Source organism: Orbicella faveolata, unplaced genomic scaffold, assembly GCF_042242905.1.
Source record: "Orbicella faveolata isolate gen_17 unplaced genomic scaffold, um_ofav_v1 contig_46, whole genome shotgun sequence".
NCBI lineage: Eukaryota > Metazoa > Cnidaria > Anthozoa > Scleractinia > Merulinidae > Orbicella > Orbicella faveolata.
The window spans coordinates 1,231,047-1,254,059 of record NW_028301576.1 but is presented as its reverse complement, the minus strand read 5'-3'; the positions used below and the strand labels follow the sequence as shown (position 1 = coordinate 1,254,059).

General features: G+C 40.0%; 2 protein-coding genes and 1 long non-coding RNA gene across 3 annotated transcripts; all 3 read left to right on the top strand.

Annotated features, from left to right (window-relative positions):
• The first annotated feature begins 3,978 nt into the window (after positions 1-3,978).
• On the top strand, positions 3,979-5,460 carry LOC110067995 (adenosine receptor A3-like). The gene has a single exon (XM_020775355.2). It carries the CDS (start codon positions 3,985-3,987, stop codon positions 5,005-5,007), a length of 1,023 nt encoding a protein of 340 aa, XP_020631014.2. The 5' UTR covers positions 3,979-3,984; the 3' UTR covers positions 5,008-5,460.
• Positions 5,461-9,542: 4,082 nt separating this feature from the next.
• On the top strand, positions 9,543-19,940 carry LOC149097860 (uncharacterized). Its single transcript, XM_089278754.1, has 4 exons — positions 9,543-9,813; positions 18,743-18,929; positions 19,342-19,376; positions 19,518-19,940. Exons 1-4 carry the CDS (start codon positions 9,780-9,782, stop codon positions 19,616-19,618), a joined length of 357 nt encoding a protein of 118 aa, XP_089134880.1. The 5' UTR covers positions 9,543-9,779; the 3' UTR covers positions 19,619-19,940.
• LOC149097861 (uncharacterized) lies at positions 17,020-17,797 on the top strand. The gene is made up of 2 exons (XR_016203993.1): positions 17,020-17,491; positions 17,572-17,797. It is a non-coding gene; the product is annotated as an uncharacterized LOC149097861 (long non-coding RNA).
• Positions 19,941-23,013: the final 3,073 nt, after the last annotated feature.

Sequence of the window (23,013 nt, the reverse complement as noted above, 5' to 3'; positions counted from 1 at the left end):
AGCCAGACTTTCGTGCGGAAATTTTCCAACTTTGATTATTTTCTGAGAATTTTACCACTGTAACCTGATGAGTTAGTTATGTCAGAAATGTAAAAAAAAATGGGGGTTCACCGAGAACATGCCCGAAAGAACACCCTAAATCTGAAAAAATCGGGCTTCGTTAGCGAATAAGGCCACAGTGTCTGTAAGCCCAAAAATATTGCAAGTAGATCTTTGAAATGAAATGTTCTCTGCCAAATATTGTTTCAGTGGACCTATTAGGTGAGTTTAGTAAACTGGTGAGCTTCCTTAAAGAACAAGTTCGCATTTAGCGACCATAGTTTCACGCGCCTTGCAGCCACAAGATGGCAGGATCCGATGTCCCATGGGCAGAAATCTTTTTAACTTCCCACATTGATTTTCTGTTCATTTTTGGACGATGTGGAGATAATGGTAAATAAAATCTGTTTCTGGAAAGAAAAGTAGGGGTCACGGAACGTCCAAGATCGTTAAATCCAGGCAAAGCTATAGCAATAGCCATCTGTCCTATCATTGCTTATTTTATTACTTAGCACGAGCTCTCATGCATGACGTGACTTGTGAATTTGCATGCGCAGTAAGGATGCGCAGAAACAATTAGTGCGATTAGTGCTAAACAATTAGGTGGCTCCCTAAAGTATTTACGAACACCCTTCCTATGGAGCGCGAGTGAGAAAAGGAAACTTAGTTAATTTCTCTTAACGTTTTCCCTGTAGAGATTTACCAGTTGGTTAGCTCAATTGGGAGAGCGCCGGACTGCTGTGCGGAAGGTCGAAGGTTCGAGCTCCAGACCGGGCCAACACTCAGGGTCTTAAAATAACTGAGGAGAATGTGCTGCCTTTGTAATTACATCTACAAATGGTTAGACATTCAAGTCTTCTCGGATAAGGACGATAAACCGTAGGCCCCGTCTCACAGCACTTCACTGATCTGGTTCTTGTGGGACGTTAAAGAACGCATGACACTGTTCGAAAGGAGTAGGGGACGTAGAACCCGGTGTCATGGTCTATCTGACTTGTGCCGGTCATTGGTCTGGGGTGGGTAAGGTGAGATCATGCATGGACTGAAGTGGCTGCAAAGTGCGCCTTCATATGCTGACGTCCGATCTCACCCCTCTGGTTCCTCCGCAATTCAGCCTCTGGCTGCAAGGGAGGAAATTGGCACCAACTATCTATCTATCTATCTATCTATCTATCTATCTATCTATCTATCTATCTATCTATCTATCTGGGTACTGTTAAAATAAGGCTTTTTTTTGGTTGTCAATTTTTGGATTAAGGCCGTTACTATGGCAACACCTCATCTAATGACAGGCAGATATATTCCTCATTTTGGCCTAAACTCCTTAATATTTATACTCCCTTTCGGTAAAATGTTTTTATACTTTGCCACATCATGGAAATGACGTTGCGTGACATTTTGAATTGATAAAAAGTCAAGGTTGTTCAGACGGTTTTTTCCAATATTCTGTAATTCTTCATTCTTCTAAATATATTAAGTTAGCTCTGACAGATTTTAACAAAATAGGGTATTTTATAGGAATTGTATGTGGGTACAACTGAGCCAAATTAAAAAAAAAAACGCAGCGAAGGAAACGCGAGAAAATTCACAGTCAGTATTGCTTTTTGTGCTCATGTTGACGTCATAAAAATCGAAAAACACTGACGTTTTCCTTTGAGCGCGCGCAGATTACTTGAGCTTTCGTCCTATGCGCGCGTGCAATCGTAAAATTACAGTAAGCCACCTTAAGCAAATCACTTCAATAGCCAACATAGATCCATGCCTTGCCTAAGCCTCGATTTGATGAAGAGCCCCAATATGACACTGTACATGCCGAAACACAAGCTTCCAAGTTTGAATCTCTGATGACTCTATATGTAATGTTCAAAATGATTACTTCTTTTTATTTGCGAGGAAAAACGAGGAAGTAGAGAAATAAAAATTATTAATCGTATTAATGCAATATTCGGTATTATTTTGTTTATTGAAAATGATGGTCACGTGACTAATCACGTGAGAAATTTTTAGACTCCCAGATACTTTATAAGTTGCTGTTGTATTCAGAAGCAAGAAATCTAGGCAAAGAACTCCGGAGTAAGCTTAGAAATAAGCATTTTAACTCAGCCTCGTTCCCATGTAGAGGCCAAATATGTATTTTTTTTTGACATGCGCGTAGCATGTTTGTGGGTGTAAATTTGGGATGGCTCCATATCAGAAAATGTTAACCTTATAGAGGGTAGTAATCCTGGGAAGTTTCGTGCTTTTATCACAAAACGAACAATTCTGGTTATCTTTGGCTCTTAACAGCAGGACTATTTTGAGAGATCTTAAAAATAAAAAAAAAATGTATCCAACGTAGAGTCATAATGTTATACCACAAGGACGTCTCGTCCGCTCAACAAAGTTAAGCCCTGTTTGGCGGGGTTTCTACTTGACTGGGCGACCAAATACGAATACCCTCTGCTGTAATAACTTCTTTTTTTCTTTTATCTTTTTTTTTTTCCTTTTCTCCTTTTTTTTTTTTTTTCTTTATTTTGCAAGGCGATATTAGTGACTGCATCAATCCTAGCCTTGAGTAATTTCTTTTCTTCTATTTATCAACTTAGCAAATTGACGTCAGTTTTTTATGCGTCTGTCCTCTTATTGACGATAAATTTCGTCATAACATTGTCAAAGTTTACTGCGGAACCACTCGCCTGCGGCTCGTGGTTCCACAGCCACTTTGACAATGTTATGACGCAATTTATCATCAATAAGAGGACAGACGCATAAGAACCTGACGTCAATTTGTTTTTTACAATAACAAGACCCCAGAATGGCCAAATGCCGGGATAAATGAGGGGAAAAGACGCCGTAAACTTGCCGTAAACAAAGATAACTGAATTTTATTCAAAATGACGCGAACATTGTCAATAGCTTTTCTCGCTTTTTGTCTGGCTACTTAAAAAAGTCCATAGAATATCATTGCTTAAAAGGTTGACAGTTTGACAGCTGAAGGTTTAACTTGAAAGCTTGCATAAATTAAAATTTATCCGTCTGTGCTCTTATTGATGATAAAAGTGAGCCAATCAGCGCGCGAGAAATTAGACAGTTATTGTACAATATTTGTTCGCATCATTTCGCCATGTCCGTATTTATGTGGTGTCTTTTAAGGGTCTAATGAAGCTCGAGCAGCACCCCTATTAGTCTCCTTTAGGAGTTAAATTTAAATTTTCCTACGAGTATTCCTGCAGACGTTTTGATATGGGACTTCCCCGCGGGATATCCAAATGTCTAACAGGAAGTCATGGAGTAATGGAGTGATGGAGTGAAATCTCTCCCTCACTACAACTTGGAAAATAATATTTTCCGAGTGTAAAAATGACCAACACCTCTTCGAATATTTCATATATTACAAATAATCTATATTTTTGATAATAAAACCGCAAAAATGAAGGCTAAATACCCTGAAAATAATGGTAACAGGACTGAGTGGAGTCCAATTCGGTGTGTAATCATACGCGTGATTACCAAAATTGGAGGACCGCAAAGCGGGAGTCCGATTTGTTTAATCACGAGAATGATTACAGAGAGAAATGGACAACATGAGGTCCTGTTACCAATTAATCATAACCATTTCAATTTCCCAAAAAACAAAAAGTTCAATTTAAATAAATAGCAAACTATGATAACTAGAATTTCCGGAGAAAATTAAACAATAGCTTGAAAACTTACGTAGTCTCCCTCGCAAACGCTCTTGTTAGGGCTTGTCACGCGTTCCTTCCTCATCGTGGGAGGTACTTAAAAACTGGCCAGCATGCAGCAACATGCACTGCACCATTTGCTTCTTTCTAAACCCTTCCTAAGATTTAGCCCTTTATTTAGAGGTGGGGGTGGGGGAAGGTTGAAGAAGACCGATGACGTGCAGTCTGTGTACTCACCTACGATTACCAAGGTGCTGAGGCATCTCCTGCTTATATTTGTTGTATGCAACGTTTCTATAATAGTACTAGCATAATTAGATTACAATTTGTTTTTCTTCACACAGGGTGCAGGCTAGAAGGATCTCCAGAACCATTGCCTTCAGTGATGGAGTTTAATTCATGGAACATCGTGTGGAGTTTGTGTTTTGGAATATTAGCGACATTGATCGTTGTTGGAAATCTCCTTACCATCTGGATATTTCTCAAGCGGAGACTTCGCAAGCGCGCTCATTTTCTTTTGATTAGTTTGGCTGTTGCTGATTTACTTGTTGGGCTGCTAACTGTTCCTCTGTACATAGCTATTAATACTGTATTGTACTTACGGCAACGGTATCCCTTGGTGTGGTACGTGTCCGAAATGACTGACATTTTTACTGGCATTGCCTCTATCTTCGCACTTGCCGCTATTTCATTGGAGAGAATGTACGCCATAGGCTGGCCTTTTCGTCATAGAACCCTAAGCGTTCGTGTTTACATACTTGCTATTGCCATGCCATGGATTCTGGCAGCAATATTCACTTCTATAGCTTTACTGACTTACTTCTCTATCATAACATTGGGAAACTATGTGTACACTCGCACCTTGTTCCTGAGCACGCCTCTATTAGTGATGTGTATAGCATATTTTGTTGTATGGAAGAAACAAAAAACAATGATGGGTAACCAGAATCACGTGGTAAGAGAGACAAGGTTAGCAAAAACGCTGTTCATTATTACTGCAGCTTCTCTTTTGACCTGGCTGCCATTTCAAATATTGTTACTGTTGCTAAATTTTGATGTAATTGGAACTCTAGCTTACTTTAACGCGACGGTTTTCATAATCAAGGTTTTGCAATTCAGCAATTCGCTAGTAAATGTAATAATTTATCCACTCAGAATATCAGAATTTAAGAACACCTTTCTTCAGATGCTTCGTTGTTTTGCGCATATGTGCCCTCGTGAAAGAAGAAATGAAGTTTTGCCGATGCATGAAGGGAGACAGGGTCAGTTTCATCATTTTCAAGAATTACACATTTCCAATCATTAGTAAATATTAGATGGAAAGTAAATTCATGTTTATTTCGGTGTTGCAAGCATTAACAGTCAAGGTAATAAAAAACCCACTTTAAGTAGATTTACCACAACCAAAACTTGAAAGCTTGCCTTGTTTCTCTAGCTCAGTCAGTGGGTGCTAAGTACAATGTTACTGTGCAATCCATGATCAGTCTGTTTCGAGAATTTGAATTAGAAATCATTGATTACTTCCAAGACAATTTATTTGTAAACATCATAACGTTCTTAGTGAGGCTAGTGCGTGTCATGTATACACCAATAATTTGTCCTTTTATCAGAGCCTCAAAATTCCTATATGTTATTGTTTGCAAAGATTTTGATATTGCGGTACGAGAGTTGTACAAATTATAGTACGATACTACCAGTGGATCAGTTTTACATTTGTATTAATTTTTATATTCAGTTGAAATAAAGTGTGTGTAAAGTATGTGTATGCGTGTTTCCACGGGTTCCAGACAAAAAAGGACCTTCTGAAGAGTTGATTAAAGGCTTCCTACAGCTACGCTTCATTAAATCCATTAATTTGCATTGACATATTAACTATGTACAATCAACAACCTTTGAAAATATAGGCACGCAATGCGTGCAAGAGTTATTTTTTTGTTTAGTCTCAGAGATGGAGCTGTTTACAGTAATGATTGGGTTAATTTGACAAGTTGTTTCGGTTGCGATGAACAGCAAGACAGAAACTGGGAATTTATGCTGTACATACGATGTTACATGGGTATTGGTAAGATAACTAAATAATAAGCCATAAAATGTTTCACTGAACAAACTACAGCAATGTGACACGTCTCCAGATTAATGTAGATACCATCTTATTTTCTAATAGACAATTTGATTCGTTCTTTGATACAACCCACACAGTGATTTGTGTGACACGCGCACATGCATAACTCACTCACCGATCACATAGCCCTTCCAACCCCCAAGAGGAATTTTTGCTCAAAAATACTCAAGTTAAGAGAACTTTTCGCATTTTATACAAGTCGTAAGTTTACCCTTTTTACACAACACAACACAACAACATTACTTCACCGAAAATTGAAAGAAAGAGAAAAAAAAACTTCTCTGACACGTTGAAAGTCTGATTTAATTAAATCGCGCTTTAACTTGGTGCCACGCAGTCTTCAAAGAATATTTGAACAGTTTTCATAATTCTACCTTTAAAAGAATGTCATAAAATGCCCATCAAATAGAAATATTAAACTGTTACCGCAGAGACGTAAAAACCGTTCTTTTTCGTTTAAAATCCTGGGAACAATAGCCGATAACTTGTCAGCTCTAATTGAATTTACTCTCATATAAAAACCAAAAGTGTTAAATTACCATTTGTATTCTAAAGATAGCAAACATCTCGTGGGAACAAGTGGTGCCAATTCGTCAGCTCTAATTGAATTTACTCCCTTGTGAAAAACAAGAGTGTCAAATTACCCTTTGTTACTAAAAAATAAAAATATCTCGTTATATTTGCATGCAACAAGAACAAAACAATCGTTATCTCTGTGCTTACTACTGTAAACATTAGAATTGTCTCAAATCTAAATAGTCTCATCTCCTCTAAAACATGTCCTAAGAACTAGAAGCGACTTATTCGTGACCTCTAATTGAATTTACTCCTTGTGATAAACAAAAGTATCAAGCTACCTTTGTAACTAAAATTAAAAATACCTCGTTCCATTTGCATACTACTAGCTCATGAATTGTTTCAAAACTCAAGGCTGATCTCGTTCATAACTAAACTCCTCAGCCTAACCCACAGAAAATGCCGAAGTAAGCCCAATATATGAATACTTCCTCCTCTTTTATAGAAGAATAAATATGGCCGTTCTAAACTGCATCGGGATCAAATCTTCTCACATACCATTAACCTTTACAACAAGAAATTTGATTGGCTGTTTATAGTAGATCCAATCTCATTGGTGTGACAAACATACATCACTCACTCACTCACTCATCCATTGACCCGTCCATAACATATCCTGACGCGCGACTAAGAGGTCAAAAATATTCTCCAAATGTTTTACTCGGCGGCATAGAAATTAAATAAAATAAAATAAAAAACGAAAAAACAAAGCACTAATGCTTTTAAAGAAATACTTTATTGCCTAATATGTTCTTAACAGTTTCTTAACTTCCACTGCTTTTTTTCTAGTTAGAAACATTTTGAAGAAAAGGTAAATTCACGATTGTACAACGCGTCTTGTTCAAGGCTCATTATCATTCGATTTCTGCTGCTCTCTCGAGTCCAGTCTCGTTTCCCAAACGCTTGGTAAAAGTCGAGCCCAGGTTTCTACAAGAGCAAATTCTGATTTCAAAGTTAATATAATGTGAAACGCAATTGTGTTTTGCTTAGAAAAATGATGTCATCCAAGATTGTTACCTCTAAACCTCAAAGTACAAGGTAAATGCAATTTCTTGCAGCTGCCTGTGCGGAACGAGAAGTCAGTAATGAAGAAATTAACGGGTCAAGTCCGAATCTAGCGGGACAGATTTATTTTAACTCATGCTGACCATTCGAGGTGTCGATGGAGGCTTGGGTATTTCTGACTCATTCCAAGGAAGCTTAAAATTTCCTCCCACCCTTCCCTCCCTTGCTGTTGCCTTTATCTATCCCTTCTTCCCTCACCCCTTCCCTACCTCTCTTGGCTCCCCCGCCATATGCACGAGCATGCATGCGTGCGTGCGTGCGTTCCGCCGTCCAGCCGTTCCTCCGTCCGTCCGTACATTCTCTTCTTCCTTCCATTTTTACCCTCCTTCTTTTCGTCCCTTCCTCTTTCTCCACCTGTTTATACTTACACTAAAATGGACTGCACGTACTGCAGTCACTCATTCATTGACTCAATCGCTCGCACTAAGTCATTCGGATTTTTGTTCTGTTTAATTCTTAAAATACAAACTATTGCACACTATTAATTCGTTTCAAACGTTATGTACAAATACATTTACATATGAATAAAACTATGCCCACGAATCTTTTAACATTTCAGTCTGTAACTCTGGGGTTCTGACATCTAACTTTACATTCTCGATGTACTTAATTATCATAAGGCACAGGCCAGTTCTCACACGAACTGAAAGACTTTTGTCCGCAAATTATGATACATAAAATACATGTTACGCGTTCACTTGTTCCACTTTCTTGCAATACAAAATGCCGAAAATAAGCGCTGGGCTTACTGCTGTCAAAAGGCTATCTTGCGTTAACTTTGTTCCTATGGTCCAATAAATAACTCGTTTACCAGATAACAAGTTTCCATCATTTCTGACCCGGTGAGCTTCTCAAATTCAGGCCTGGAGAATACAAAATAATAGCAGTTAATAAGAAGGTATTTGATTTATTTAGTCAAGATTCTCCCATACAGACCGACTAAGCTCGGTTAATAAGATGTTTATCATATGGCGAACAAGAAAAAATTAATTCGTTTAATGTAACTGGTTTGTACTAGCTGACGTTTTGCTTGAGAACCAAAAACTCTCCCCAGCTGAAAATCGTAACGGAAAAATGTTCAACCAATTATTATTTAACAATTTGACATTTTGACGTATTGTTTATATTCAATTCATCTTTTTAAGCAACATGGAATTTATCCTTGCAGTGTAACTGTTCTCCATTAGCTCTGAGACCTGTCACTAGGAACTAAGTCTTCTATTGACGAGGTAGCTTGAGTGACTTTCTAAACTTCTTTACTGATCCTTTATTCTCTCCTCAGAAAAGAACATTGTATTATTTTTATCCAAACCTTCCTTTTTACCCAGTGTTAGGATGGTTGCCGTTTAACAGCATCGTTTGTAAACTCAAAGCCTGTTAAGCAGTTAAAATTCAAAGGAAGTGTTTTGCTGTCAGTCCTGAGTTATTTCCGTTTCCACGGCATTACTTCTTACCTAGGGAGATAAAGTACTCCAGTACTAAGCAGACAATGGCAATACATGAGTAAAAACAGGTAATAACGAGTCATTTCTTTTAAGCTGTTGAAAAGTTGGGTTTTGTTGAACCGAATTAAAAAACGTGATCAACCTGATGTTAAATACAATAAATTATGCACTTTTTTGAACATTTAAACAAAGAACTATAAAAAAACCCTGAGCGTTCATCGAGTCTACAAAAAGAGGCTCAGAAGAAAGAGGAAATTTCTAAAATATTTAACTACAAACATCAGCCATATTGAAACGTTTAGACGGACCTTTAGGTCAGAATGCTACTGTGAAACCGACGATGAAATGTATTCCTCTTAGGTTCTGATCAACCGGTCGATGTAAGAGTTTTGAGGATTTCGTTTTTTGCTCATGGATGACGTAATTTACGTCATCCATGAGCTTAGTAGGCAGTCCAATGGCACTCACTCACTCACTCGATTCTGATTAATTTATTCATTAAAACCGGATTAAACATTTTTCTCCTACCTCCCCTGCTAAGTATTGTTTTTGTCTCGGGGATTTCTGAGCATATGTTTGACTGGTTTTATGAGGCTACTACTTTAGTCCAGCAACATGGCGTAACACGGGACGGAGGTTGAAGATGGTTTTTTGTTCGATCTGTAAACAGGGATTCCTTCGTGGGTTGAAAAATGGAAAGTTTTTACGCTCAGGAACACTCGCTACGACAAATCGACAATGAAATCCTGTAAGCGACGATCCTTGCATCGAAATCTTGAAAGCTACAATGTCTATCGACCGTGGTCCGTGGACAAATTGACGGAATCGTTTAAAAATGCCTTAATGTCACCCGGAGGAGGAATAAACTGAATGCCTTGTCATATGGAAGCTAAGGTCAGCCTTCTTGTTGTATCGCTTTTTTCTTTAAAAACTATGTCTATAAGAGCACTTTTGCGTACTAGTAATATTAGATTCTCGTTCAGAAACTGCTCGATTCCGAAAGTAGTCATCTGACAAAGCACATGGTTTTCTAAACACAAAAGAGCTGACGTTCGCCGTTTTGTGTCATTGTTAGATGTTGTCTTTACAGAGTTGATTTCTATCTGTCGGCTATTTATACTATCGATCAGTACTGTGGATATAGTTCGTACTGGAAATGCTGATAACAAGTCTCTTGTGTATATCTTCAGCCTCGTGTAGCTTTGAAGAAGCTTGCGTTGAGTTCAAAATAAAGATTAGCGAGAAAGTTAAAAGTGAAATGAGCAGACTAAGAACACAAGCAAGCCTTGTGCCTTTAGCAGTGTTACAGACCGACAACAACCTTCTTTCAGAATGTTGGATCTCTCCACCTCTGGCTCCACCTCCTCATAAATGATGTGCGAAATGATTACAACATTCAAAAAGCTGATCTCAACATTTTTGTTGAATCAAAACTTCGCTTGTCAGATAGAGATGATGCATATCAGCTTCGTGAATTTACGCTTTACAGAAATGACCAAGACTTTAGTCAGTCTAACATAAGAACTTGCTATGGAACTGTTGTGTACCTTTCAAGAGTCCCTGTCCATAAAAATGGAAAATAACTCGGCGAGGGTCGAAAATTCGATTTCGCTCATATTTTCATGGTAGATAGGATAGGGCATGACAAAAACTACTGGATAGTTTTTTTTGGCAAATATCCTTTTATTTCAAAGAAATAGGCAAATTACCAAATTCCGTTAAAATCGTCATTTGACGCACCATTTTATTAAAGTGCCACTGAAACGAACTTTTCGTACTCTCTTTTATTATCCCAATCTATAGTTTCAAACGTGCTTAAAGTAATGGTGAACTTTATTTCTGTCAAATCCTAACGGAAAGTACTCTTTTTTAGCTGTTGAAATCGACTTTTTGGAGCAAAACTGTGTCCGGGCTCTGGAACCGAGTTTAAGGACCTTGTGACGTCACTGGTTGTATTCACGCAAGAAGCGCTACAGATTCTCTCTTGTTTTCACTTGATTTATTCAAGTTCATTCTTCATATTGTCGATACCTACTAGTTTTCTACCTTGTAATTTCTGTCCAGCCTTGACAGGAAATACACATCATAAACGTTGGAAGGCGCCAGGGAGTGTAGATTCACTAAAATAAATGCTATAGATTAGAACAGCTCAGTATACTTTTCGAACATCTTGAGTACTCGATTGGAGATTTCGAAGACGAGTGTGGCGACTTTTATATCACGTCCTGAAGCCTAAACACGATATTTCGTCGTCTGTCTTCAGCCTGGTTCTGAAATTTGGATTCTCACGTTTATCTATGGTCTATTAACAAGGTTTGAATATATCCTCGGCAACTTTACTGCATTAAAAGCCGTAAGAGCATCAGCCATCCACACAATCACGAAGTTATTAACGGTCCACAAGCTTTGAGTCGAGTACTTCTTTGCACACAGAGGACATCTTTTTACGATACTAATAAGTGAGAGTTCTTGTGGTAGACAAAATGAATCTTTGAAAAATGTGATCCGCAGCAGGGCTTGCTTTATCGCCGCATACGTATCAGTGTAAACAAAGCGGGAATTTCGCTTCTCTTTTACGCGTATCTCCCTATTGCAATATTTCACGGCCGATGGATTACTTTGAGTTCTTTAGCACATGCTTATGTCTATGATCTTCATTTAATAGTATCCAAGTTCAAAACAATTCGTTAAAACGTCACTAGTTTACAGTACTTTCGAAGGTTCATTAAACAGAATTTGAACTAATTTGCATATATGACCTTTCGCCGCCGACATTGTCACGCTTTCTGTCGTTTCCTGAAAACGTACCTGTTGGGTCATGGCAGCTTAGTTTACCTTTATAGTTTAAATTCGCTCCCTCATATAAAAGAAGAGGGTTTCTTAAATTGTTGCTATTGTAATAACTTGTAGGATGTAGCAGATACAACTGGACTAAAGGTCACTGTAGCACAATCTCGTCTGCTGTGAAACTCACAAAGCGAAACGAAGCGAAAGCGACTCGAAAACTCGAAGCGTTGTTGCTGCGATTCGTCCAGCAGCACTCCCGATAATAGTTTCAAAAGCCGCTTTCTCTTGTTTTCATGTCTTTTTTACTTTATGAGTGTAGATATTGTTTAATTGAGTGCTGGCCATTTCACCAAGAGTCCCGATCATTTTGCGATCTAAGAACTCCCACTCGTTTGCTTGCTTACATAAAATATCCTCCAAATATCCAATTAAATAGACTGGAAAGCCCCAAGATCGACTTCATGTCTAAGGCTACTGTTATTATCTGCTTTACAGCTCTGAGATGTCCTTAAGATGATTTTTGGGGGGCTTCGAACAGTAATCTCCCATAATCACTCTAAATTTTCAGCGCGGCATGAGAGTAATACAACCAGTGACGTCACTAGGCTGTTTTGGCCGCGCCAAAATGGCCGCCAATTTTGGGCTTAACCAGCCAACTTCGAACGGCTGAAAAAGCAGTTTTCGCTTACCGTATGCGAAAAAAAGTTTGCAGTGTTTCCAAGTAAGGTTGAAACTTTATTGCTAAGCAAAAATCTCACATACAAAAATTTCGTTTCAGTGGCACTTTAAACAAGTTTGAGAGCTTCGCATGCAAAACCACATCATTCTTCCGTCTTTAAAACACTCAAATATTTTTGTGCAATGTTTAAATGTGTACTGGGTTGATTTTAGAGAATGTTGCGTTGTCTTTTTGGGTGCAAAATAATTAAATTTCGAAGACATGTATTTCATTCACTTAAAATTACTTCTTCGCACATAAAGCAGAAGTTTGCTTTTGTTTACATAACGCCCGATGTACATCGCCAACTGTCAACTTATTTAATGGTCGAATACCATGAATCTGTGACCCTCTTTCGACGCATATGACCACCACCGAATCTAAGTCAAAAACGGCTAAGTCATTTGTAGATGGTTGCTTGCTTTGCACTACACCAAAATATTATGTTTGATCATCATGGTTTGATGGCTTGAATCCTTGCTTGCAGCGGTTTCTTGTTCGTCACGCAATGTTGTCATCCCATTTTAGGAGGTAGGGGTAAGACAATTTCTATCCCAATACGTAAGGCTCCGTAAGGCTTGGAACCACTGGGAGCACACAATCGTGTTGAGTAGAAAGAGATTAAATTAAGAAATGAAAAGAATGAATAGTTTACCATTGCCCCTTTTGTTATCTTTTACTCGACCACCGCTACCTACATGCCCTGCGTAATACTGTAACGTTAAACTCATACCTAGGTCTTTTCGCGCTGTGCAATTATTTTTGGTTTACATGTAATAGAGTGGGCTACCCTCGGGGAAATGGGTGGTGACCGCTTAATGGGGCTAGCCGCTTAAAAAGAGGTTAGTGTACCTTGAATATTTAATTTTTCACTGTCGGGTTATAAATTTCTTGGTGAACATGGAGTCAATTCAAGACAATCATGATAGACGTGTGTTTGAATTATCACTCGTCATGCACCTTCAATTTCAGACTCTTATCTGCCATCGCCCTTTCCAAAACAAAGTTTTTAAATTTTGGATGGCCGCTTAATAGGGGTAAAGACAATAATGAAACCCTTATGAGAACGACCGAATGGTGGCCGCGGAGGTAACTTGGTTCTGCCGAAAAATAACGTCTGCGAACCCGAGCCGGAAAACGATTTCTGTGACGTAGGAATTCGAAGCCAATCACAGTTAAGCTCAAATAAACCCAGAACTACTGCGCGAGGTATTCGCTGCGAGGAGCACTCGAGTTTCATTCTATCATGGAATCTGATTGGCCAAGGAGAAACAAAAGTCATTACGTCACAGAAATCGTTTCCTGGCTCGGGTTCGCAGACGTTATTTTTCGGCAGAACCAAGTGACAGCCGGAAATACGTCTGCTTTCGCAGGCTCAGTGAATACAGGCTCTAGCTTTATCAGCTGTTGTCTGAAATATCAGAACGTACAACAAACGTGATTTGGACCGCTATAGAATAAACATAGAAGGCAGGATACAAATTTATTACAAACTTTCCTTCTGCTTTAAAAAAACGTTTGGCGGCAAAAAGCATTTGTAGATACTGAAACAAAGTATTTAACACTGTTATTTTCGAATGCAACTTTCACTGGCACTCATCTTCATCTTCGCTGTCGTCGAGTTCTTCGTCACCGCTTGTGCTGCTATGGGAGTCTCTTTCACCAATGCTGCAAGAAGCAGCAATGCTTTCCGTCAGAGTGTTCTCTTTAGGGTACATGAAGGTGTAAACATAATCTCTGACTTCCTGGTCAAGGTTGGTGGTGATTCTGCTTGTTGCAGCATTGGTGAAATAATTCCCTTCCAAGAGCTGTGCGACGTATGGCCCATCTCTTCTAAATAACGACGTGGCAACATCCTCAACTTTAATACACTCTTCCGGGACGGCCGCTCTAGGAGGGTACACAAGGCATTGTGGAAGATCATTTCCTAGCGGGTTTCCAACACAGATTCCATAAACTCGTTGGACGTTGTTTTCAGTCCGCTTCCTCTTTCTTTCATTTGACTTTCTGCGGTTTTCTTTTTTCCTTCTCCTTTTGTTGATGTGCTGTTTGAGTATGCCCTTGAATATGCTGTTATAATTGCTCTTCTTATTTTCTAGTGCTTCCATGTCCTGCGTGACCTTCGTCAACTTAGCTTCTATACATTTGATCTGTTTTACATTAAAACTGTGGGAATTCTTCGCCCTGCTTTAAAGCAAGCCCATTGGACTGAAAGAGTGTGGAATCGTGTTCCTTTACATCTCTCAATATGACATTCAACTTTTCCACCATTGCTCTGTGCTCTTTGATGGAGAAGTTCAGTTTTCTTCCATCACTGAGCTTCAACTGGTACCCTGGCATGGAAAACTCACTCGCCCTTTCTGAACAGCCATCCGCACTTAGAAAGATTGCTTCTTTTTCTTAAACCAGTTCCTGACCATTCCTGCCTACCGGAATACCACTACCTCTCCTACCAGAAGACCCCAAAAGAAGGGCGTGATCCAGATGACTGGCAGCCAAGGGTCCAAGCGAAGAAAGAGCATGGAGGTGGCAGGCTGGTTTTATCTCACCCAGAGAGCGTTGCTCTATTTGCAGATAAGTTTACTGTCAAATCAAAGTTTGTGGTGGATTATCTTCAGTATCTTGAAGTGCTGGAATTTAAAAGGAAAAAGAGAGCAGAGGAAAAGGCAAAGTTAAGTAGGGACGCAAAAGATAAATCATATGAGGATTATCCTTGGACTGAGTTGTGCGAAGATCTAACCAAGCTTAAAACGCTACGTGTTCCAGAACTAAACAAGTACTTGAACCACCTCGGGCTGAAGCAGCATTTGAAAAGCAGCAAGAGTGAGAAAGTAAAGGCAATTGTAAGACATTCATGCTTGTAGCAGAACAGTCCTCTCAGAGCTGGCCAACCAACACTGAGAAATGCCAGGACATTGACACAAAATGACAACAGGGCAAGTGCTGACAACAGTGAAACGGATGAAAGTGACAATGATGAGTATGACAGTGATGCCATTGACTCTGGGGGAGAAGATGACTCAAGTGACCTCATTCTTGCATTCATCAATTCAGATGAGGAAGATGCCAATGAGAGGCCAAATGCCACACGCTCAGGGCGAGCCATAACTAGGAGATCCGAAATTGACTTCTCTTTCTTTTGATTTGTTTTTTAGACAACAGCTCTCTGTAGTATAGGGATTGTAAATATTGTCTTCATAGTGAGCACAATAACGTGAAGTAGGGGGATAATAGAGAAATATTAAAAAAGTTTAAATCTAAATATTGTTTGTTCAATTTTTTTTTTTGGGGGGGGGGTCATCCCAAAAAATTACCGCTATAAGGGGGCGCCATGTGAAAAAATTGGTAAGCTGAGGGGGGGTCATGTGAGTTTTAAATGGTGCTTCCCAAATCTCACCAGCGCCCCCTCCCTCACAAAAAATGAACGGTCCCTAAATTGTTTCACTTATCCTGAGAGTGCTCTATACAAAATAGATCAGCATATGCCGTGACAGCATTGCCTGACGAACAAATAACGGCTGTAAGACTGTGCTGCGCCGACACGCTTATCAGCAATGGTCAGCGATCGATCAGACGTAATATTTTGGCGCAGTGCAAAGCAACTAACTATCTACAAATGACTCAGCCGTTTTTGACTTAGATGCAGTGATGTTCATACGCGCAGAAAGATGGTCACAGATTCATGGTATTCGACCAATAATAGGTTGATAGTAGGCAATGTACATCGGACGTTAACCTTGTGTAAACAAAAGCAAACTTCTGCTTTATGTGCGATGAATGGTCAGAGATCGACTAGAAACACGTCAAATCGGCTTTGGACCTGCCTTTTACAACAGATAAGGTTAGAGCATTTCGAAACTATCAGCTGTGTCTATTTCAACTTATTATACGTCAAGTCATGCGGCGCATGCTAAAATAACGTCTAACCCGTAAATTGAAATTTGACGAGGGATGGTCAAATATTTGCATTTTTGATGTACTTTGAAAAGCTCTCGCGTCGCTCACAATCATTTACCCAAAGAAATTTTTACAGGAATCTGTAGACCATTCTTCTGCAATGCAACCACCAGAAGCTTAATGCATGTGAGGATTTCGCACATGGTGAAAATTAATTATATTCACGAAGTACTGTTAAGTAAATGAAATACATGTCTTCGAAATTTAATTATTTTGCACCCAAAAAGACAACGCAACATTCCCTAAAATCAACCCAGTACACATTTAAACACTGCACAGAAATATTTGAGTGTTTTAAAGACGGAAGAATGATGTGGTGTTTCATGCGAGGCTCTCAAACTTGTTTAATAAAAAGGCGCATCAAATGACGATTTTAACGGAATTTGGTAATTTGCATATTTCTTCACAGGCAGCCCAAGCTCTCTCTATGAACCACACAAGCAACACAATATGACATCGAATTATAAGGGTTTATATGGGATTTTCTACAAGAAATCCATGGAGGTAGTTAAAAGTGAAAATTCTCAATAAAAATGGCTTACCTTGTTCCAGACGTGTGTTGTTTGCTCCTGGTGTGGTTATTTTACCGATTGAACTTGATTTAAGCGACTTTTTTGAACTCCAATTTTCCCTTTATAAAGAGAGGACAAGGCGAAACACCTCAGTCGGAACAGCCTGCCGAACGAAGTCAAAAATCCCAGGCTAAAATGTACCCACGGCCATAAATCTACCGCAGAATTCAAGGGCAAAGGTTGATCTTTCATTTCAATCCTCTAGCCACACAATTGCAGCCCTGCGAGCGACGCCAGGCGGCTCTTCGTGTCTCCAGTAAAACGATAGAACTACGGAAGAGCTCCGTGTCGTTTGATCCGCGACCCAACGACCGTTGAAATCGGCTTGGTAACCTCGTCATGTTGGCAAACGAAGACTCGCGGGGGTACTAGACCCCAATTTGTCAACTAAACTTCTTGTAATCCCCTCAGGTCGAATTTACAATGCAAAATAAGAATCGTACAGAACGCTTTTGCAAAATGGCTTCAAAACCAAAGAAACTTAAGATCAACGGCGAAAGCTCCGTAGAAACTGAGGAGATACAATCATTTTTGAAGTGGAAGTCGTGGTAAGTTTTCTCGTTTATGCACCTTTGATTTGTTTGTATAAAATATTCCCGAGCTGATAAACTAAATTTGCTTCTCTTAGGGTATTGTGGAATTACGAATATTGTGAGGAAACTGTAATGGAAGCCAGCTAAATTTTGTCTAGAACATACGACGAGAAAGAAATTGTCGTAAGCAAATTGAACTCTGTTTTGCTCGGGAGAATTCTTAACGAATTATGGGGAGATGAAGTTAAATTGGTGAGGCGAGGACCAAGTAACTCAAAGGTGCGTAAACGTGAAAACTTACCATGACTTCCACTTCAAAAATGATCTCCTCAGTTTCTACGGAGCTTTCACCGTTGATCTTACGTTTGACAAATTTGACAAATTGCGGTCTAGTACCCCCGCGAGTCTTGGTTTGCCAATATGACGAGGTTACCAAGCCGATTTCAACGGTCGTTGGATTGCGGATCAAACGACACGGAGCTCTTCCATAGTTTTATCGTTTCACTGGGGACACGAAGAGCCGCCTGGCGTCGCTCGCAGGGCTGTAATTGTGTGGCTAGAGGATTGAAATGAAAGATCAACCTTTGCCCTTGAATTCTACGGTGGATTTGTGACCGTGGGCACATTTTAGCCTGGGATTTTTGACTTCGTTCGGCAGGCTGTTCCGACTGAGGTGTTTCGCCTTGTCCTCTCTTTATAGAGGGAAAATCGGAGTTCAAAAAAGTCGCTTAAATCAAGTTCAATCGGTAAAATAACCACACCAGGAGCAAACAACACACGTCTGGAATAAGGTATGCCATTTTTATTGAGAATTTTCACTTTTAACTACCTCCATGGATATCTTGTAGAAAATCCCATATAAACCCTTATAATTCGATGCCATATTGTGTTGCTTGTGTGGTTCATAGAGAGAGCTTGGGCTGCCTGTGATTTCTTTGAAATAAAAGGATATTTTGCCAAAAAACTATCCAGTAGTTTTTGTCATGCCCTAGCCTATCTACCATAAGAATATGAGCGAAATCGAATTTTCGTCCCTTGCCACGAAATTAAGAATTTGTCTGATTTTTACAGGCAGGCACTCTTAATGTTTTGAATTGTACTAAATTCCATACAGATGTAACTTTAATAATTTAGAAATTACTGTCACGGTTTTAACCCAACCAATTCCAAATATTCATGTCATTGGTATCTATCGCTCGAAAACTAAAGTTACAATTTCTTAGTTAATTCATGATCTTACTCATCTTCACAACTCAATATTAATAAAACCTACAATTCCAACTGTACTGCTTGGGAATTTCAATATTGATCTAATTCAGGTAAATACAGAACGAAAGGCTGTAATGAAATATCTTATAACAGACAAAGGATACACTCAGCTGATTAACCAGTATACTACTGACTACCGTACACAGATAGATCATGCACCACAAATTATGTGCACAATCAGCAGGTTATCATGAGCCCATTTATACAAATTTCCATGAAAGCTGTTTGAATATTTGTTTAAAAAAATTCACTAGGTATATCGTATGGGATCATTATAATTAATTTAGCTGAAGATGAAACTTTACATACCAAATAAGTATTTAAATGTATCAAGCAACTATTTGAATCACATACAGAAAACAGTCAGAACATTTATTGGCAGAAAGAATGGTTTGAATTTCCTGTGCTTTTTATGTTCCTGAATTCCTAGTCCTCATAGAGTTTCAAAATTACATATACAGTAACTCTGCCAGAATTTGGAGATGCTGTATATAAGAATAAATTTTTCAGGCTATAGGAATTATTTTAGCTCCAATGTTTCTTGAAGGAAAGCATGCCGTTTATAACTGGTATTTTCTTTCTTAAACCCTTTTCAGAAAAGCAAGAAATATGATTTGGACTCCACATTTAGGTAAGTAGCCTATTTCTATTGGGGTTGGGTACGGGGGCACGGGAAAGCACAGCAAATTAGAGATATACATGTGTAATTTTTCTGCATTCATTTTTATACCCTTTTAAAATATGGGATTATTATCTTTATTGTGTATTGCAGGTGAAGCAAGTTGTACTATTGTGCATATGCAAATAACCCAGATGAACACTGTGGTAACTACAGTATACTATAATATGCAAGTGACAGTAAGCAAATGTTAATATTAACAACAACATTACTGATGCTATACGTGTTTATCAGCTGCCAAAGGTAATAACAAAAGACTTCCTAGAAACCGGCTTTAACAACACAAGTCACCCTTAAGACTTCATGGAATTAGTCTGAGAATTACAGGTGGATGTGGAATACTCCTACTTAGGAAGAGAATAAGATGCTTTCAAAACGTGTGTTAGCTACATACACACATACATACATAAACTTTATTTAAGCTGCCACTTGAGCTGTCGAAACTCATTCTTTGCAAAAGACATTGGCTACAAGCACATAAAATGGCTCTCCAAACTGCACACCGTAAATCCTCGAATTAGCGTCTGGGCGCTTATTTCAAATTTAGGAGAAGATGAGGGGGCGCTTAATCAAGGCGCGGGGGGTGCTAATTCTAGGATTTACAGTATAATTATAGAGTTGGAAACACTTTGGAACTTTGTCCATGTAGGTTTCTTAAAGTTAAGAATGTCGACAAGTGAAATCCACCTTAACTCACTACATTTGTCAAAACGTAACTCAGAACCTACAGCTTTACAGTAGAATACAGAAATACAACTTTAATTTAAAATTAGCAGCTCCATATCATGTTCAAATACATGAACATTATCATGTTCGTATACATGAACATATACATGTAGAGAAACATCAGTCTTTTCTATTAGGACTAAAATTAAAGGAAAATACTAGACTCCATCATAAAGGAACACAAAAATAGAATATGTTAATCTCTCTCTATTAATTAAATGAACATATACATGTAGAGAAACATCAGTCTTTTCTATTAGGACTAAAATTAAAGGAAAATACTAGACTCCATCATAAAGGAACACAAAAATAGAATATGTTAATCTCTCTCTATTAATTAAATTCAAATCTTGCAATGTTTATTTGAAGTATAAGCTATCCTAACTGTTTCAGCTTATACCTGTTGAATTTTCATTCAATTCTTAAAATGGTTGTTACATATATGCTGTACTTCTACTACATGATTGTCCTGCTGCTGTTAAGATTATGTTATTTATAACTCAGCCAAAAAAATGTATAATCTGATCTGCACGTATAGGAGACTGTTGGCTACAATGTCTCCTCTTGGCTTTTATGTGCTACATTATGGTAGTCAGTATTTCAGTGGACTTAAAAAGAACGAAAATGTTCCTAATAAAAGCAGTGTATAACTTGATTTTTGTTGTTGTGCCCTAGCTGTTGAGATCTATTTCAAACATGTAATAAATAATTATTTATTATAAAACAATTTTACCAGAGAACGAATTCAACCACCCAAAGGGTGTCAATAAACAACCATATTTGGACATTAGTGCTAGCGGCTCTTTCCTTGCGTACTGCTCGCTTCTCGTCGGCTTGACGGGACCTGCGTTCCTCTGCTGCGTGGGCTCCTTTGGTGATGAGTTGGCGCCAGGAGGGTCTGTCGGAGGCAAGGGACTCCCAGGACTCAGTGCTGATGTTGAAGTCTTTTAGGGAGACTTTTAGACTGTCCTGGTAGCGCTTTCGCTGCCCTCCAACTGTGCGCTTGCCAGAGCAGAGTTCCCCATAGAAGAGCTGCTTTGGAATGCGGTCATCTGGCATGCGGGAGACGTGGCCTGCCCATCTCAGCTGGGCCTTGCGCAGTGATGGCACTAGGAAGGTCTGCCTGCTTCAGGACTTCTGAGTCCGAGACGTTGTCCTGCTAGCGAATGTGGAGAATGTTTCGGAGGCACCGCAGATGAAAATGGTTGATCAGCTTCTCATGCCGTCTGTACGCAGTCCAGGTTTCGCAGCCATAGAGTAAGGAGGTGACGACCACAGCATGGTAGACTTTGAGCTTGGTATTGAGGCTGATTCCTCTTCTCTCCCAGACTTTCTCCCGCAGTTTCCCGAACGCGCTGCTTGTCTTGAAGATTCTGTTGTTGATCTCAGCGTCAATGTTCGCATTGCGAGAAAGTGTGCTGCCCAGGTATGTGAAAGTCTCTACTGGCTGTAGTATCTGACCATTCACCGTTATCTGCGGCTCGTGGTACTGCTTGTTCGGGGCTGGCTGGTACATTACTTCTGTCTTCTTGGTGCTGATGGTGAGGCCGAAGTTGTTACAGGCTGTGGAAAACCTGTCCATCTCCGCTTGCATTTCTTGCTCGCATTGAGGGCACAGTCGTCAGCAAAGAGAAAGTCTCTAAGAATAGTTTCCTTCACCTTAGTAACGGCCTGCAGCCTTCTGGGGTTGAACAGTTTCCCATCGGATCGGTACCTGATGTTGATGCCAGGATCACAGTCCCTGAAGGCGTCAGACGGCATTGCCGAGAACATCAAGCTGAACAGCGTCGCGGCCAGGACACAACCCTGTTTGACTCCGTTGGTCACTGGGAAGGCTTCGGATGGTTCACCGTCGTCGGGGACTCTTGCCATCATGCCGTCATGGAATTGGCGGACGATTGTGATGAAAGTGCTCGGGCAGCCGAATTTCTCCATGAACTTCCAGAGGCCTTCCCGGCTGACTGTATCGAAGGCCTTGGTCAAGTCAACGAAGGTCGTGTAGAGGTCGCGATGCTGTTCCATGCACTTCTCCTGGAGCTGACGAGCAGCAAAGATCATGTCACTGGTCCCACGACCCGCACGGAAACCACATTGGCTCTCAGGGAGGAGGCCTTGCTCCAGGTGCTCCAGCAAGCGGTTGAGCAGGACACGGGCCAAGATCTTGCCTGCTATAGACAGGAGGGATATTCCTCTGTGGTTATTGCATGCCTGGCAATTGCCCTTCCGCTTATAGATGTGCACGATTGTGGTATCCCTGAATTCTTGCGGCAGGTGCTTTTGGTACCACATAGACTGGAACTGGCTTGTCAGCTGACTACGAATGGTTTCGCCACCTGTCTTGTATACCTCAGCAGGAATGGCGTCGAGGCCTGGTGCTTTCCCTGTGGTCATCTGCTTGATGGCTTTGTTGACCTCCTCATATGTAAGTGGGGTGTCGAGCTCTGCGTTAATTGCCAGTTGGGGGAGGCGTGCGATTGCTTGGTCATTGATAGCTGCAGGGCGGTTGAGCACACTGTTAAAGTGCTCTGCCCATCTATCCAGGATCTGCTTCTTGTCGGTCAGCGGGGTTGAGCCGTCTGCACTAAGTAGGGGAGAGGATCCAGAGGACTGTGGTCCGTAGACAGCTTTCAGTGCATCATAAAACCTCTTTGTGTCGTGTCTGTCGGCATATCCTTGGATTTCATCGGCCTTGGCGCTGAGCCAGGAGTCCTGCATAGAGCGGAGCTTAGCTTGGACTGTGCTGCGGATGTTGATGAAGGCAGCTTTCTTCACCACGCTGGTCGGGTCGTTCTGGTGGGCCCGCAGCATACGATGTTTTTCTTCTAGCAAAGAGTGTAAGCTACATTCATCCAATAGTTCATTT